The sequence below is a fragment of the Colobus angolensis genome, unplaced genomic scaffold (assembly GCF_000951035.1).
Source record: "Colobus angolensis palliatus isolate OR3802 unplaced genomic scaffold, Cang.pa_1.0 Scaffold412, whole genome shotgun sequence".
In the NCBI taxonomy this organism is placed as follows: Eukaryota; Metazoa; Chordata; class Mammalia; order Primates; family Cercopithecidae; genus Colobus; species Colobus angolensis.
The window spans coordinates 1945346-1964375 of record NW_012117511.1 but is presented as its reverse complement, the minus strand read 5'-3'; the positions used below and the strand labels follow the sequence as shown (position 1 = coordinate 1964375).

At 34.4% G+C, this 19030-nt stretch overlaps 1 protein-coding gene across 5 annotated transcripts in view; it reads left to right on the top strand.

The window, feature by feature from the left end:
• The window catches only part of SOX6 (SRY (sex determining region Y)-box 6), a 535498-nt gene that overhangs the window by 386736 nt on the left and 129732 nt on the right, over positions 1–19030 (top strand). For 3 of the 5 annotated variants that reach the window (XM_011956274.1, XM_011956271.1, XM_011956272.1), the window contains exons 8-9: positions 13560–13639; positions 15135–15257. In XM_011956274.1, the coding sequence (XP_011811664.1) occupies positions 13560–13639; positions 15135–15257 (203 nt within the window). The remainder of the gene's footprint in view (positions 1–13559; positions 13640–15134; positions 15258–19030) is intronic. The other 2 variants (XM_011956276.1, XM_011956275.1) reach the window with 1 other exon arrangement.

Here is a 19030-nt window from a genome sequence, read left to right as displayed (position 1 = left end):
TGTTTAAATATATGTTGCCAAAGGAATCCAATGTAAGAAGATAGTCAAGTAAATAAAAGTCAACCTTAATTTCATTTGTGCATTCTTTGTAAGTGACCTCAGCTCAGAAGTAGTGACCTTGTTCTACTCATTAATAATTTCTGTGTCAAGTTCTTTTTAACATATTAACCTGATTATATTAACCATCAAATCTGAGTACAACAAATCTGCGTGCAGCAGTTTCTTTGTGTATGTGTTTTATAAAGTGAGCAAAGGCATTTTAATATGCTTAAAGCAATAATAAAATATAAATCACTTTACTAAAATTCTGGAGAACAGAGCTTACTAAATAGCATAAAAACAAGCCTAGTGCATTTTAGCATCTGTTTTAATTGCTTGTTGCCATTGATTACTCTTTTGTATTTGATAGAGAACTTCCTTCTTTGTAAGAAAAGGTAGGATGTCTGTGGCAAAACACGAATGATTCAAGGAGTAGAGATGTTAATGAGACTGGTGAGTTTAAGAGCTGTCTGAAAATTCTTCACATATAAATGAATCAAACTCGTTACCAAAAGGTTTTTGGATACCTGAGAGAAAATTATGTCATTGAAATAGTTAAAAATTCATTTTTCTAGAGCATGATTTTTAGAACAAGTTATAATTACCTACTATGAAATTGGCATATTTTTTTCAGAGAATATTGTTTTTTCAGTGCAGTGGTTCAGTCTTCCTGTGATCTCTATAAGTCATTCTAAACTACTTCTTCATTTCAACTTCCTTTGGAACATTGAAGTAAACCAAGTTTACTGTTCTATTCTGAATTTGAGTTTGACACTCCTGTACCAGTCCCAGAAATATTTTAAATGAACTATATGTGGAAATTCTCTATTTGACTTCAGTGTTTTCAAAGTTAAATTTATGCACATTTCAAAATCAGGTATCCATCTTATTTTCTGTTAGACGTAGACGTCTTGTAACTATATTACTTGCCTAATTTTGTTGAAACAATACTGCCACTTTTCATGGAGGAAGATATTGTTATATATATAGTTATTTTAGACCATTTTTCAAAAGTCTTCTCAAACAGCATTAATGGGATTATAATATGTAACTGAGAAAAACAGAAATTGTGACAATATTGTGCAGAAATTAGTTACTTCCATTGAACAAAGGGCAGCTTAGAGTTAGTGTCCTGGGGTAACAAAGCCGTATTTGATTATGTTGGCTAAACTCTTGGATAAGGCAGGACAATGGGTTTGGAGATGTAGGAAGAGTTTTAATTATAAGGAAGGTGGGTTAAAAAAAAGTGTTTACTTTTGTGTGACTCCTAAATTATGTCAGACAATTTAATTAATCAGAACTCTAATTCTTTCAATATTTTGGCCAACCTAGGCTTTATTGTACATGAAAAATATGTTTAAAATGGATTAAAATTATATGTTCTTATGCTATTAGCAGAGAACTTACATCCTCAGGAGACTTAATCTATGCAGTGTTTTTATCATTCACATGAATTAGGTGAAGAGACTGCTATTGGACTGGAAACTGGACAAGTACAATACAACTTATTTTTGCCCCAAACTGAGCTATGGTAACTTCACTTGAAATGTATGTGAGGGCTGGGCATGATGGCTCATGCCTGTAATCCCAGCACTTTGGGAGGCTGAGGGGTGCGAGGATCACTTGAGCCCAGGAGTTCAAGACCAGCCTGGACAACATAGTGAGCCCTTGTCTCTAAAAAGATTAAAAAGTTAGCGAAGCATGGTGGTGTGCACCTGTAGTCCTAGCTACTCAGGAGGCTCATGTGGGAGGATTGCTTGAGCCCGGTAGGTTGAGGCAGCAGTGAGCCATGATTCTGTCACAGCACTCCAGTCTTAGCAGCAGAGTAAGACCCTGTCTCAAAATAAAATAAAATAAAGAAAAAAGAAAAATGTATGTGAGACAACAATGACTAAAGTTTTGAAAGAAAATGTTGAATTGGTGGCATAAATTTATATTCTGGTTCCCTAAACAACAGGATGAACAAGTGCTACCTTGGTCTTTATAAAATAAAAAAAAAAATTTCCTTTTTTCCCCTTTCCATTTTCCCATATCTGAAATGATTTCATAGTATTTCTGCCTTCAGCTGACTGAATAATTGTCTTGATTTCCAGAGAGCAAAGACTACCTTGGGGGGACGTTCACTGTTTGTTAAAGTTGACTGTTTCTGAATCCATGTGAAGACAGTGTAAGCAAATACATTTAGGGTTATAGGCCTTCACTCCCCACCCCATGATTTGACCTGTACCTATGGGCATTTCAGAGTCCCAGCATGTAGTAAACACTAGGCAAGCTCTCCCACCTCAGTGGGTTGCTGAGGGGGCATGTTGCCCACAGGGATTGTTCAGCTCCAGGACTGCATCTTTCAGATTGTTCTCTCTAGAAATAGCTTTATTGAGTTTTAATCCCTATTTTTTTTTTATTTTTATTTTTTTTTTAGTATTTTACAGGTTCTATAATTAGAGACATATTTCTTGATAGGAACTCATCATCAGAGCCCAGAACATAAACCACAAACTTTTGGTTGCTTTGCTCGTTCACATTGTGATACAGAGAGGTGCAGCAATCAAGAGTAAGATAGATATGTTTGAGCACAAATGTTTGAGAAAATTAAAAGATAAAGCCTCTTTCAAATTTATTTTCAATTAAATTTTTTTTTTATTATCCCAGTAGGTGTGAAGTGGTATCTCATTGCGGTTTTGATTTACATTTGCTTAATGATTGATGATGCTGATCATCTTTTCATGTGCTTATTGGCCATGATGATGTGTATATCAGATCAAGATCAGCTTGCCTGAAAAGCAGAAATGATGAGTAGCCCCCTTCATACTTCAGACTTAGCTGACCCATTGCTTTATGTAGTTGGAATTTTTTATATGATTGCTGCTAGAAAGCACCCTTTAAGTTTCCTAAGAGGTCCTAGGAACAGGATGTCTGCCTGCTCCTGGGTCTTCCATTTACTCACTAGTTATAATATGATAATATATGATAATAATAACAGCTAAAGCTTACTGATTGGTTACTGTGCCAAATACTGTGCTAAATATTTCACATGGATTATTTTGTTTCATCCTTACTTGAACATATAATTTAATCTTGCTGAACCTCAAATTTTTGTCATCTAAGAAATGTGTCATGATTTGTTCACTACTCAATGTGGATGTGAAAATTAAATTTGGTAAAATATATAAAAGTTCTCTGAAAATGATAAAGCACTAAGATTGGGAGTAAAGTCTGATGGTGAATCTGAGTAAATTTAGCCCGTTAAACTACATCCTTATCCTTTGGAAATGCAATCTAAAAGCTGAGTGTTAGACTGAGTCATAGTATCCCTCTGCTCAATGACCAAAAACAATTTTACAAGTATACCTAATATTTCTTTTTTATTGCAGTAAAATATATGTAATATAATATTTATTATTTTAGCCATTTGTAAGTATATAACTCAGTGGCATTAATGTATTTTCAATATCGTATAACCAACACCACAATCCATACCCAAAACTTTTTCATCATACCCAACAAAAATGCTGTAGCCATTAAATAACTCTCTCTATACCTCTACCCTTAGTCTCTGGTAATCTCTATTCTATTATCTTTCTCTGTGAATTTGCCTATTGTAGGTACTTCATATAATTGGAATAATACAATATTTATCTGTCTATATCTGGCTTATTTTGGTAAGCATAGCATTTCAAGGTTCATCCATATTGTAGCATATGTTAAAATATAATTTTATTGCTGAATAATATTCCATTGTATATATATACCATATTTTGTTTATCTGTTCATCTGTTGATAGGCACTTAGTTTGTTTCTACCTTTTGGCTATTATGAATAATACTTCTATGAACATGGTTATAGAAATGTTTGTTAGAGTCCCCACTTTTAATCCTTTCGGATATATACCTGTGAGTTGAATTAATGGATCACATGAAGTTCTATGGCTACTGTTTTCCACAGTAGCCATGCCATTTTATATTCCCACCAGAAATGTAAGGGGATTCCAATTTCTTCACATTCTTGCTAACACTTGTTATTTTCAATTAAATTTTTTTTTTATTATCCCAGTAGGTGTGAAGTAGTATCTCATTGCGGTTTTGATTTACATTTGCTTAATGATTGATGATGCTGATCATCTTTTCATGTGCTTATTGGCCATTTGGATATCTCCTGTGGAAAACTGACTATTTAAGTAGTTTACCCATTTTTGAGTTGGGTTTTTTGTTGTTGTTGAGTTTCAGTTCTTTGTGTACTGTGGATATTAATACCTTATCAGATATATGATTTGCAAATATTTTCTCCCATTCTGTAATTTGTCTTTTAGCATTCTTAGTAGTATCTTTAATACACTAAAGCTCTTAATTTTGATGGAGTCAAATTTATCCATTTTTCCCATTGGTGCCTGTGGTTTTGATGTTGTATCAATGAAATCATTGCCAAATTCAATGTCATAAAGATTTATCACTATTTTTTCTTCTAAGGGTTTTTTTTAGCTTCTAAGTTTGTGTCTTTGATCCATGCCTTTGATCCATTTGAGTTGATTTTTGTATATTGTGTAAGGTAGAACCTTTTTCTGTTGTTTTACATCTTTTGCACGTGGGTGTCCAATTTTCCCCACACCATTTGTTGATAAGACTATCCCTTCCCCTGTTCAATGGTTTTTGCACCTTTGTCAAAAATCAATTGACTATATATGTAAAGGTTTTAATTTTGAGCTTTCTATTATATTTCATTGGTAGATATATATATATATATATATATACACACACACATATATATACATCTCTCTCTCTCTCCTTATGCCAGTACCATCCTGTTTTAATTGCTGTAGCTTTGTGGTAAAGTATGAACTGTGAGCTTTCCAACTTTCTTCTTCTTTTTCAAGATTGTTTTAGTTATTGGGACCTCTTGTAATTCCATATTAGTTTGTGAATTGGCTTTTCCATTTCTGTGAAATAGGTTGTTGTAATTTTGATAGGGATTGCTTTGAATCTGCAGGTTGCTTTGGGTAGTATTGCCATCTTAACAGTGTTAAATCTTCCTACCATGAGCACAGATGCTTTTACATTTATTTATGTCATCTTTAATTTCTTTAAAAAATGTTTTATAGTTTTCAATGTACAAATCTTTCACCTCCTTGGTTAGATTTATCCCTAAGTGTTTAGTTCTTTTTAATACTTTTGTAAATGAAATTGTTTTCTTAATTTTCTTTTGGGTTGTTTGTTGCTGATGTTTAGAAACACAGCTGATATTTGTGTGTTAAGCTTATACTCTGCAACTTTCCTGAATTTATTAACTCTGGTAGCTTACTCAGGGATTCTTTGGGATTTTCTATATATAGGATTGTGTCATTTGCAAATACACATAGTTTTACCTCTCTCTTACCAGTTTGGATACATTTTATTTCTTTTTCTTGTCTAATAGCAGTGGCTAGCACTTCCACTAAAGGTTGAATAGCAGCAGTGAAAGTGAGCATTATTGTCTTGTTCTGGATCTTAAGGGGAAAGCTTTCAGTCTTTCACCCTTGAATATGATGTTAGTTGTGGATGTTTGTTTGTTTGTTTGTTTGTTTAACAAGCAGGGTCTAGCTCTGTTGTCCAGGCTGGAATTAAGAGGTATGATTATAGTTCACTGAGGCTTTGAGCTCCTGGGTTCAAGCAATTTTTCTACCTCAGCCTCCCAAGTAGCTGGGACTATAGGCACGTGCCACCATACATGGCCAGCTGTAGGCTTTTTATAAATAGGTTTCATCATGCCAAAGTCTTTTTCCTCTGTTACTAGTTTTCTGATAATTTTTATGATGGAATATTAGATTTTTGTCAGATGCCTATTCTGTATCAATTGAGATGATCATGTTGTTTTTTTTTCCCTTTGTTCTGTTAATGTAATGCTTGACACTGATTTGATCCCTTGCATTCTTGGGATAAATTCCACTTTGCCTTGGTAAGTAGTTCTTTTAATATGCCATTGGATTTTTTTGCTAATACTTTGTTGAGGATTTTTATATCTATATTTATATGAGATAGTGGACTGTAACTTTCTTTTCCTGTGGTGTCTTTATCTGGTTTTGGTATCAAGATAATGTTAGCCTTATAAAATGAATTAGAAGTGTTCCTTCCTCTTCATTTTTTTTGTAAGAGTTTGATAAGGATTGGTATTAATTTTTCTTTAAACATTTGGCAGAATCCATCTAGGTCAGGGCTTTTCCTTATTGAGCAGTCTTTGATTATTGATTCACTGTCTGTACTTGTTATAGGTCTGTTGAGGTGTCCTATTGCTTCTTGAGTTGGGTAATTTGCGTGTTTTAAGGAATTTGTCCATTTCTTCTAGGTGTTGAATTGGTTAATGTATAATTGTTATGATTGCATAATTATTCACGATTTCTTTTTAATTTCTTTGTTTTAGTTAGCATTTATTGAGCACCATTTATTTTCCAAGATACCCCCCAACCTGTGTATATGTGTGTGTGTGTAATCTCATTTAATTTTCATAACAACTCTCAGGTATAAGTGGTAACAAATGGTATCATCTCTGTTTTACTAAAAGAAAATAAGAAATTGATACTCAAAAAAGCTAACTTTTCCAAGAGTTCCACATCTAGAAATAGTGGAGATAGAATTCAGACTGAAGTTCTCTGATTTGATACTTCATACTCTTGGGGCCTTCATCTAAGTATGTGTGATCTTAAGAAAATCTGATCTTTTTGCGGTGAATAAAATTTATTTTTTACATGTGATGCTATGCAAATGAAATCTTGTAAAGCCACTCATTTCTGTCTCTTGCAAAGTATTTCAAAGCAGAGATATGAACTGCTATTGTAATACTTGATTATTTAAATATAGATCTACTTAGAATCAAAGCATTTCTGAGGTTCTTCAGAAAAGCACCCTAATTTTTAAATCAGAGTGTTGGGGTCCAGAAAGAATATATGTTCAGCTGTGTAAGCTAACCTAGTTTTTTAAAGGTCAATAATTTTAACTGTGTTCTCCTCTGTATATGGAGGCTATATCACTGATGAGCTATCATGAAGGCATGAACTTTGAAGGTTTATTTTTTTATTTTTTATATTTATTGTGTTATTTTTATTTTTTCATTTTTTAAACTTCAATAGTGGTGATTTCTGAGATTTTGGTGCACCCATCACCCAAGCAGTGTACACTTTATCCAATGTGTAGTCTGTTATACCTTGCCGTCCCCCAGCCTTTCCCCCAATCCCCAAAGTTCAATGTATCATTCTTATGCCTTTGCATTCCTCATAGCTTAACTTTCACATGTGAGTGAGAATACGATGTTTGGTTTTCCATTTCTGAGTTACTACACTTAGAATAATAGTCTCCAATTCCATCCAGTTTTCTGTGAATGCCATTATTTCATTCCCTTTTGTGGCTGAGTACTGTTCCACGGTGTGTGTGGGTGTGTGTGTGTGTGTGTGTGTGTGTGTGTGTGTATATATATATATATATCACATTTTCTTTATCCATGTGTTAATTGATGAGCATTTGGGCTGCTTCCATATTTTTGCAATTGCAAAAATTTTGCTGCTATAAGCATGCATGTGCAAGTATCTTTTTCATGTAATGACTTCTTTTCCTCTGGGTAGATACCTAGTAGTGGGATTGCTGAATCAAATAGTAGGTCTACTGTTAGTTCTTTAAGGACTCTTCACTCTCTTTTTCGTAGTGTTTGTACTAGTTTACATTCCCACCAACAGTGTAAAAGTGTTCCCTTTTTCACCACATCCATGCCAATATCATTATTTATTGATTTTTTTTAGTATGACCATTCTTGTAGGAGTGAGGTGGTATTGCATTGTGGTTTTGATTTGCACTTCCCTGACAATTAGTGATGCTGAGCATTTTTTTAAGTATGATCATTGGCCATTTGTTTATCTTCCTTTGAGAATTGTCTATTCATGTCCTTAACCCACTTTTTAATGGGATTTTTTTGTTTTTGTTTTGTTTTGTTGTTTTTTTGTTGTTGTTTGTTTTTGCTGATTTGTTTGAGTTCTTTGTAGATTCTGGATATTAGTTCTTTGTTGGATATATAGATTGTGAAGATTCTCTCCCACTCTGTGGGTTGTCTGTTAACTCTGCTGATTATTTCTTTTGTTACGCAGAAGCTTTTTAGTTTAATTAAGTCCCATCTATTTATGTTTGCTTTTGTTGCATTTGCTTTTGGGTTCTTGGTCATGAATTCTTTACCTAAGTCAATGTCTAGAAGGGTTTTTTCCAATGTTATCTTCTAGAATCTTTATGGTTTCAGGTCTTAGATTTAAATATTTGATCCATCTTGAGCTGAATTTTTTATAAGGTGAGAGATGGGGATCCAGATTCATTCTTCTACATGTGGCTTGCCAATTATCCCAGCATCATTTGTTGAATTGGGTGTCTTTCCCCATTTTATATTTTTGTCTGCTTTGTCGAAGATCAGTTTGCTGTAAGTATTTGGCTTTATTTCTGGGTTCTCTATGCTGTTCCATTGGTCTGTGTGCCTGTTTTCACACCAGTACCATGCTGTTTTGGTGACTATGGCCTTATAATATAGTTTGCAGTCAGGTAATGTGATGCCTCCAGATTTGTTCTTTTTGCTTAGTCTGTCTTTGGCTATGCAGGCTCGTTTTGGTTTCATATATATTTTAGGATTATTTTTACTAGTTCTTTGAAGAATGATGGTGGTATTTTTATGGGAACCACATTGATTTGTAGATTGCTTTTGGCAGTATAGTCATTTTTAAAATATTGATCCTACCCAACCATGAGCATGGAATGTTTCCATTTGTTTATATCATCTATGATTTCTTTCAGCAGTGTTTTGTAGTTTTCCTTGTAGAGTTCTTTCACATCTTTGGTTAGGTATATTCCTAAGTATTTTATTTTATTTTATTGCAGCTATTGTGAAAGGGGTTGAATTCTTGATTTGATTCTCAGCTTGATCACTATTGGTATATAGCAGAGCTACTAAGTTGTGTACATTAATTTTGTATCCTGAAACTTTGCTGAATTCATTTACCAGTTCTAGGAGCTTTTTGGATGAGTCTTTAGGATTTCCTAGGTATACAATCATATCATGAGCAAACAGCGACACTTTGACTTCCTCTTTACCGATTTGGAGCCCCTATTTTCTTTCTGTTGTCTGATTGCTCTTCCTAGGACTTCGAGTACTATGTTAAATGGAAGTGGTTAAAGTGGGCATCCTTGTCCTGTTCCAGTTCTTAGGGAGAATGCTTTCAACTCTTCCTCATTCACTATAACGTTTGCTGTGGGTTTGTTGTAGATGACTTTTAGTACTTTAAGGTATGTCCTTTCTATGCTAATTTTGCTGAGGGTTTTAATCACCAAGGGATGTTGGGATTTTGTTAAATGCTTCTTCTGCATCTGTTGAGATGATCATGTGAGTTTTGTTTTTAATTCTGTTTATGTGGTGTATCATGTTTATTGATTTGCATATGTTAAGCCATCCCTGCATCCCTAGTATGAAACTGAAGATTTTAAAAATTGATTTTATGTAATGGGGGTGAATTTACGTGAGTTCATTCACACTCACTTATTTAATTGCCATTGTGACAAATTCCACAAATTTCCAGATGATTGGTCAAGGGTTTGGATGCAACTGTGAAATAAGTGAAAAAAGTAAGATTGAGCCTTGATTCTTAGCTTTCTTAAAGGTAGAAAAAACACTGCAGATGATCTTAGAAGAAATTCTGAGGTCAAGACTCTTTTCATCATTGATCTATTCTTTGATGAGTAGAGAAGGAGAAATTTAGCAGAAGAAATAACAACATAGTGATCTCAGCAATATATATTATAATCCTTGCTAATTTTTTCATTTGTCCTCAGGACAAATTGAAACTTTTGTTTTATTTTTAGAATTCTAAATATGTCACCTATTACCTGCTAACATTTACTGCAGTGTGATTTTGCATAAAGACAAATTCAGATTTATGGCATTCCCTCCGAGTATAGAGGAATTGTAATATTTTGCTATACCAAATGCATGCATCCAGGCAAGATCCATGCTAAGTGGTATGTTCAAGTTTGCAACAGTGGTTGTGATTCAAATATGTTCATATTATAACAAGGATGGCTGTAGCTCATAAAGGTGGGCTCTACAGTTGTTTGGGAATTTATTATCATTTTATGTTGCTAGCACACAATAATTTTTGAGTTAGTTAGGGATGTGTAACATATTTTTCTTCTGTTTTGGAGGCTGGGAAATGAGGTATGAGACTGAATTCCTACTTTGGGGCAGTTATTGAAGAATCTTTTGAGTCCTGTCTTCTAGTTCTGTTTTCTTTTCTTCTTCTTCTTTTTTTTTCTTCTCTTTACTCCTTCCAAACTTTCTAAATTATTTATTCAATGTGTTAATGTCTGAAGTTACTATCTCAGGATACTGCAACTATCCCAGTCCTTTGTCCTTCTGAAGAATGAATGTAAATTGACAGACTTTTACCCATGGGATTTTTGGCTATTTTTAAAAGGTAGACTTTATATCTGAATTATTCAAATTAAAAGTATTCTTGCAGGAGGTATCCTGAATCTAATGGGTTGTAGGTTCTTGATACAAACACCCCTTTTCCTGCCATTAAGTTTTACTAATTTTCTGCTTCATATCAGTTTCTATGAAAATTTAAGAATTTATTTTCTCTCATTTAGGGACTCTTGCTGTTTTGATTCCAAAGGAACGCTGCCTATTCTGACAAGTGAAACTAATGTCAAGCAAATTTTCCATAAGTTTTAAATCCTACTTTGTCTTTGTTCTGTACTCTTAAGATAAAAGCCATCAGTTGAAATATTTACAAAGCTGGAAAACTGGATTTACAGAATGGACATTATTTTTCAAATTGGTTTTTGAAAGTTGTCTTCTTACACTAGAGGCAGCAAGGGCCAGATTACAGTAGGACATAAAGCCAACCAGTTTCAACAAGCTTCCCCTTCCATGTACAAATTTTAGAAGAATGGGTCCTCATGAAAGCATTTCAAATCCAGAGACAAATTTGAAAAAAATTGCTACAACATGTTGACTGATTCCTTGCCAAGTCAGGCACTGAGAACTTTTTCTTGATTGACTTACACAGAGAATTAGAGCTGCATAGGGGAAACGTGTAACTTTGTTATTAAAAAACTAAACTTCACAATACCCTTAAATCCCTCTCCCTCTCAAATTTTTCTTTTCTACTTGTAATCCCCCTCTTCTTCTGCCTCATCTTCTACCCCTCCTGCCTTTTCCTTGTTCTCTTTCTTCTAATCATTCTCTGTTATATACTCTGTTGCTCTAGTATATTCATTTTTACTTTTAATGTTGAAACAATGATATGTTATGGAGAAATAGCTTTCTAAAGATTATATTCAGATATACAGATTCAAAGAAGGATAAAAGTTAAAAATGTTTTTAAAATATGCCTGTCAGCAGTGGAAAGAAAGCTGTTTGTAGCCAGCAGGTGAGCTGGAAAGTACTATGGGGTGTGGTAGAGATAGTAATAAATTAACTGGCAAGCCAAAAACTGTAAAAAAAAAAAAAAAAAGCTATTTCATAGCATAGAAGCATGACAGCTATGAAAAAAGGTGTGCCCCAGGGAATTCTTTTAGAGTTTGATTTTTTTTAAAAAATATGTTTGACATGAAAAATGTTTTAGTACAAATAAAGCAACTGGTATTAAACTTAGAGGGAGGGTGGTTGTGGTTTAGAGTTAGTATGAATAATGCATGATATTTAAAGAAGGAACAGCTCTAAAATGTTCCAGGAGGCAGTCCACGTCAATGGTTAGAATGGTGATTTTTTTCCTCTATTTTTGAAGCATCATTAATTCAGCATCGTTTTGTGATTTTTTAAAACTTGATATCTACCAAAGAATTACTATTTGACTTAGATTAGGATATTCTTCCTTCAGATAATTTAGTTCAAATATCAAGAAGATCAGTAGAATTATTTAAGCATAAAGTGACAGTCACTTACTATAAAAAATAATTTGGCCTAGTTATCTTTTTTAAAAAGCCCATATAGTACTGCAAACCAAAATCAACCTCATGGAAGGAGAAAAACAAGATCAGATATTTTGAACATTACTCCGTAGGAGACCAGCACAATATAATGTTAGTGAATGCATTGTAGCAGCACTCCATATGCAATCAGAAGCCAATTGTTACTGGACTGTGTACAAGCACACACTGTGCTCAATGGTCTGATGAGGTATTATGGATATGATGCAAAGAGACTGTGTAGATTAGAAGCTAACAATTTGTTAAAAGTGAAAGCAACTTAACATTTACATTGGGCCAGCTGAGTAGCATTTCATATGGCAAGCAGGATGAGTTCCTAGGAACCAGAGTCACCAGGAAAGCTCCAGGTATTAGTGTCCATACCCCCTACTCCCCAAAAAAGTTTTCTTGCTTTCCAGTTGACTACCTTTATTACTGAGATTCTTTCTAGTCTGTCTATTCATTATTACATTCAGCTTTCAGTGTGGAAAGTTCATGCAAAACAGCATGATTATTATAAATGTCAAAAATGTGTGGAGGAACAGGCTATTAAAATATAGCCTAGAGATAGTACATAACACTGACTTTAAATAAGTAGCTGAAGCCAAAGTGATACTTCATTAAATCACTGATATTGTGAAATTTATCCACACGTACTAATTTTTATTTCAGTTACCACTATCATGATATGTTCCTCCTTACTTTATTTTGGCTCTTCAGGTTACTGCACACAGTTCTTAGGTCACAGAAGGTACTTCCATGTCCCTTTTTAGGAATGATCTGGAGTCAGAAACACATTAAGATATGGCATTCATCTTTGCTGAACCATACTCAATCTTTACCAGGCGTTTAGTACAGATATTCCATGTAAAATGTGCGGTTATTTAATCAAAGCATAATCAAAATATGTCTGATAAGTGCTTAGTATGCATGATTCTTTACTAGGATCCACCAGTTCAGTACCAGAGGTTAATCCAGACAAACATGGTTTCTACATTTAGGGGGATACCAGACATTTCACAGAATACTGGGAGATAAGATTAGCTGTCCTCTTGGTCCTATCATATTGAAGAGGTTGTGTTTTTTAATTTTTAAACTTGTTTAATAAATAAAGTTTAGAATTATGAGCAGTCAGTAGCTCAGAGCCCTTTTTGGACTCTAATACTCTGCCTTGCCTACCAAGCCAAAACTTTTTGTTGTTCTAATATAAAAGCCTCAATGCTTTCCCAGTATATTGAGTGTCAGCCTGGCTTTAAGATATTTTTTTTACTCTTAAAAAATGATGTATTACAAGATTCGTAATGGAGTGAACATGCTTGAATTGCACATTTAATTTTTTTAACATCACATTCATGTTTTGCCAGTTTGCCTACCAGCTATCTGTTAACAAAAAGTTCCAAGGCAGCACTGCAAGTCTGTGCCCAACTAAGCCTTTTGTTTCTGCAGATGTTTGGGCTTAGAGCAATGTTGTAAAGCTCAGGCAATCCAAGGACCATGTTTGTACTTGTCTGCTGCAATTCCCTGTGCATTGTCTAAACCTGTATGCATTGTTCTTTCCGACAGGTGATAACTACCCCGTACAGTTCATTCCATCAACAATGGCAGCTGCTGCTGCTTCTGGACTCAGCCCTTTACAGCTCCAGGTAAGTGCCAGAAGAAAAAAATGTGGGATGTGAGCCAGTACTTTAGTGGAAAACTGCTAACCAGCTGTATGCTAAATAATGGCCTGAATGTTAAATAATTTTTTAAGCATAGCCCAGAAGGATTAACACCTTATGTGCTTACCATAATGCAAATAGAAGAGAAAACTGCCAGTTTCAATATTTTTAAAGGAAAAAAATCACATTATGACTTAATATTATGTATTCTCTATCAGATGAGTGAATAGTTTTACAACATCAATGGCTAGTTGTTACTGCATACACGTTAGCTTTTTCCTTGTCAGTTTTTCATCTATGTCTCCACTTATGTCCAGATTAGCTTTTACATATAAAAATTGAAACAAAAAATGATGTTGGATATTTTCTCCTTCTTGTAGCTCATAAAATAAGGGATTGTTATTCTCAAATTACATGATAATTATTTTGTAAATTGTGAATGCATTGCTCCTTAATATGTGTATCCTCATCCTTTCTAGGGTCAAAAGTCAGGGCATGGTGTCTTATAAATTTTGCATTGGTGTTTCTTATTTATAAAGCTAAACTTGGGGGGAAAGTGTTTTGGAAACTGATTGAAAAATCATTTACACCTTATCTTCTTCACAGTAAAGTGAGTTTGGAATAGGAATAGGTGGTCATTATACCCTTCTACTACTACCACTTGAATAGGAGGTTGACTTTGAATATGAATGTTTATTTGTATTAATAAAAACAAAAGGCTGAGGTCATTAAAATAAGTCAAACATTCAGTATATGGATATTTAGAGAATATAAGATAATCAACAACTTGATTTCAATATAGTAGAAAGTTTTATTAAAGATAGTTTTCATTTGTAAAATATACTGTAATTATTTTTGAGTTTTCTTAAATAATCTACAAAATAGCATCTGGTGAAGCATTTTTATATTCATGTTGCTAATCTCTATGTGACTTGAACATAAAAAGTGTACAACTATTGTCCCATGAGAAAACATCATTTTGAATGTTTCCAGTTGGATCTGCAAATAAAGAATTTTTGCAACACTTTCAGAAATTTTGTCATGAGTCATGATCCAGGAAGTCATAAAGATGTAACCCATTAAGGGCTGCCTAGCAGAGCTAGAAATTTTACCTAAGAGGAGCAGCAACCTCACCTCTCTTGCAAACCTTCACCTTTCACACTACTAACACTGAAACCTACTATAGTTGGTGCAAGTCTAAAAAGAACCCTCACTATTATAAACCTAACTTATTTCTTCTTTTCCTATAGCTGTGCTATTGAGTATCTTCTTGAGTCAGAGGCAAAAACAAGAAATCAGTGCCACAATTTGATACTATAACCAAATTTATGTAAAAGAAAGAAACTGAGTCTTAAACTTTCTACTTTCTGTTTTTTGATGTGGTCAATACCCTGGATTTAGAAACATGTATTCTGTTTCATGAGTTCTGACAGTATGTTTTGTCTTTTTTTTTTTTTTTTCTGAATATGCTACTAAACAGAAGGGTCATGTCTCCCACCCACAAATTAACCCAAGGCTAAAGGGCCTAAGTGACCGTTTTGGCAGGAATTTGGACACCTTTGAACATGGTGGTGGCCACTCTTACAACCACAAACAGATTGAGGTATGAATGCTTCCATTGGTGCTTCGTTGGGCTGGGGACTGGATTGTTCAGTCATACGCTAGGCTTTAAAAAAAAAAATGTGGCAAACACTCAACCTAAACACTAAACTTAATCTTTCCCTTTTTCTCATTCCTAAGGAGGCTCTTCTTTTGCTCCTTTTCTTTCAGAGAATAAAGCAAATCCCAAAGCAATGCCCCTGAATTAAGGTTGTTCTTTGCCATATCTATTCAGGCAAAAGCTTTACATTTTAAGTGTCTTCAAAACCATCTTTCTCCCCTCACTCTTTTATCTTTTCTTATGTATAGTGTTGTATAGTATTTTTAAAAAATACTTAAACATTAAAAAATTATTTGACCATAGAATAACCCTGTAAATTTGATCAAATATAATTCTGCTTGTATAGATAAAACAGCTGAGGTTTGGAGAGGTCTAGTTATTTAACCAAGGCTATAAAATATTCATTGAGTCAAGGTTATTGCCCAGCATTTCTAATTCTACATACTCAGTTTTCTCAGAATGAAGTAGGGGTGGGTGCCTGGGCCTGGATGGTTGCTTTTTCCCAGACAAACTTCTGCAATATTCTTTTCATATTTCACCTTCCAGTAGAGTCCTTTGTTGTTTTGTTGGGATATTCTTACTACTTGAGAGAAGATGGCTTATGAAAACCAAGACCTTTTCTTCTACAGGAACCCAGTCCTCCTCTCTTCAATTTCATGCTTAATTCCCTTTTCTGCATCACTGGGGTCCCTCACTGGGACTATCATATTGGAGAATTTCCAGCTGCCTGTTGAATTTTTTTTTTTGTGGATACAGTTTACCTCAAACTGAAAGACACTTTAATTCTCTGGGTTAGATATAATAGAAAATTTTATATTCTAACCTAGGATGGGAAACTCAATCCAAAAATGAAAATAATTGCATCTAGCAAGATGTACATTTAGATTTTGATGGCCCTGCTGGTCTGTATAGCTCAAACACTATGTAGTCAATAAAAGGTCCCTTTAACATTACCTTTTCTGCTGCTTGTGAATCTACTTTTTTGAAAAATGATAGGGAATGATTACTCCTAAGAAGAAGGAAGAGACAAGACCAAAGACCCCCTTGGAAGTAGCCTAAGGTAGAATTCCAGAGCTTGTTAACTGCCTCCCTCTTTTCTTTTGCTTTGACATAAGAGGTAGACAGGGGTTTCCACTCAGACATGACTAGACACAGACTATCAGAGTATCTCCTGTCTTCTATACAGACAAGAAATTTCTAAGGCTGTCTTTTGGCTGTAGAGTGAGTACCACATTTCTAGACATTCTGACAATCTACTATGCCTAGGAAAGCTAAAAAGAGATGACTGGACATTAGGAACAAGTTTATATGTGTGATGACAATTAGCAAGCTTATCTACTTAGGACAGTGATCTTGAGAAGCTTTTAAATGCCTGGAAGAATGAGAAATCAGGTAGCCTTGGCTCAAACTGAAGACTTCCTGTCCTGCTGGACTTTTCTGTTTCCTCTCCTGGTAGACTTTTCTTTCTCTCCTGTTGGACTTTTTTGTTGGATTTTCTGTTGAGGTGTTGTGTTCTATCCCATCAATCTTCTCTTAGCCAGGTTTCTACCCAGTCTTTTCTTTTGCTTAACTTTTCACTTAGATTGGCTTCTTTCCCACCCCACACTCCCAACCCTCACACCATCACTGATCCCTGATGTATCAAATCTGGCTTCTGTTGGGTTTTGGGAAACCATGATGTCATACATATGAGTGCCAGAGCTGTGCAGTGCCCTAGTGATGCTGATCTAGAAGCACAACATATGTCACGTGTCTGTCACTTTAATTAGGGTAAACAGAGAAACTATTAATTCAAGAGCCTTCATAGCTTTGCAGTTTAAATTTGGATGCTTTGATAGTTTCCTCAGTTTTTATTTACTCTTGCTCTATTCTATTGCCTCCTATTTTTGCACCTTTTTCCTGCATGTCAGGAAACCTTTGACCTATTTACTTATGTGGACACTTGTTAGAAAAGATCAACCTTGTTTAAAAGGCAGGTTTCCCAAACTTTCCTAGTATGAGTGTAGCGTGTTTATTGGGACTTCCGTGAATAGCATAGTAGATACCCATATCTAAGCTGCTAGATAGTAACATTTTAAATCTTGAGCAAGGGTAGAGGGATATTTTAATAATATATTGGTTTATTGCTATTAAAATCTGCTTTCTTTTCTAGCTAGGGTCTTCTCCCCTCCTTTGACAAGCTAAAATATCACAGTTCTGTCAACAAACATGATCATGATAAACTATTGATGCTTAGAAAGCATTACAACAATATTAACTGGTTTTATTTCTAAACAGAGATTCTTAGGAGGAAAAGCTTATAACACATATACACCCCCACCCCACTGCATGCGTTACTCAGAACTGGTGCTCTCTACTTCATGTTACAGTTAATTTGTCCTTCAAAGGTTGTCATTTCTAAAATTAATGAGGCTGGGTGAATCTTAACAACATTTGGTATATATTAAGTATACCCTGAAATTGTGTCATCAAGTAGAGAAAAGTTATTTAAAATGGAAAGACTCTCCTTATATTAGCATATGCCATTACTTTCTTTCTTTAAAATAAGGAAGATTCCATAAGGATCATTTCTTAAAATACTACTGTGCTGATCTAAGGCTTGGTTTTCTCTGCCTCAGGGGCACAATATTAGGAGAAAGAAGGCCAAAGAGTGCTATTTTTAGTTGAACAGTTCAGCAGATGCAGGCATGAATACTCATATATCTGAAGGTTGAGGGGTTTGAACCATTAATTTTGATAATGTATTTAACCCTGGGAACAATCAGAAACTGTAACTCTAAGGTTACAGTGCTTTTGACCTTTAGAGAACAGAGGGCACTTGCTACAGTAAACAATATATTATATTGCTGCTTATTCCAATTCTCTCACCCGTATAAATTTCAGGACCAGTTGCCATTTGCTTTCTTCAGCTATGTTAGCATTGGTCCTTAAGTAAGTCAAAAAGAATGTTAAGGAAAGGGAACCAGTATAATGAGGCAGTCATGTAAATTTAGCCTTTAAATAGCGATGATGTTAGATTGTTTCTGAAGAAATATTGTCATGGGAACTAAGCTCTGGATGACTTTTTTTTTTTTAATGGAAAAGGGGCTTCAGTGTATTTATTCATTTATATGGTTACTTTCAATATGATAGATCCTTAATTTTGTTTTGTTTTGTTTTGTTTTTAATGGGGAGTAGTGTTGCCTCATAGTTGTAGCTTACATTAAACAAAATCTGGTACCATATGCAAAGTGATCCACCTGCCTCATGCCTTCTTATTAAATGATGCATGCTTCTCTTCAGCAAATACAGCAGTTAAATATCACACAGCTTAAGAATTTCTAATTAAAATATCTCCATGTGTCAGCGTATTGGTAATGTATTATTTTAATCCATTTATTTTGTTTATGAAACAGTGACATATGTTTAGATTGTGAAATATATGAGCCTTAAAAATCACTTTATTGAAGAAAATTAATTCTTACAATACTGTCTCTGTAATGTGTTCACTCACCCAGTCAGTCACTGGCGGCACTGCCAGTCTTAATGTTGGGTAGACATCAAGACTTACCAGTTACATCCACATGACAGTCTTGGAAAGAAGCATATCAGTTCTTTTTCTTAGCATCAGATAATAGGGTTATTCTTTTCTTACTATTTTTTCTTACTTATTAATTCAAACCTGCTCCCCCCAAAACACTTTTGTTGCCTTTTTAAAAAAATACAATGAAGGATGG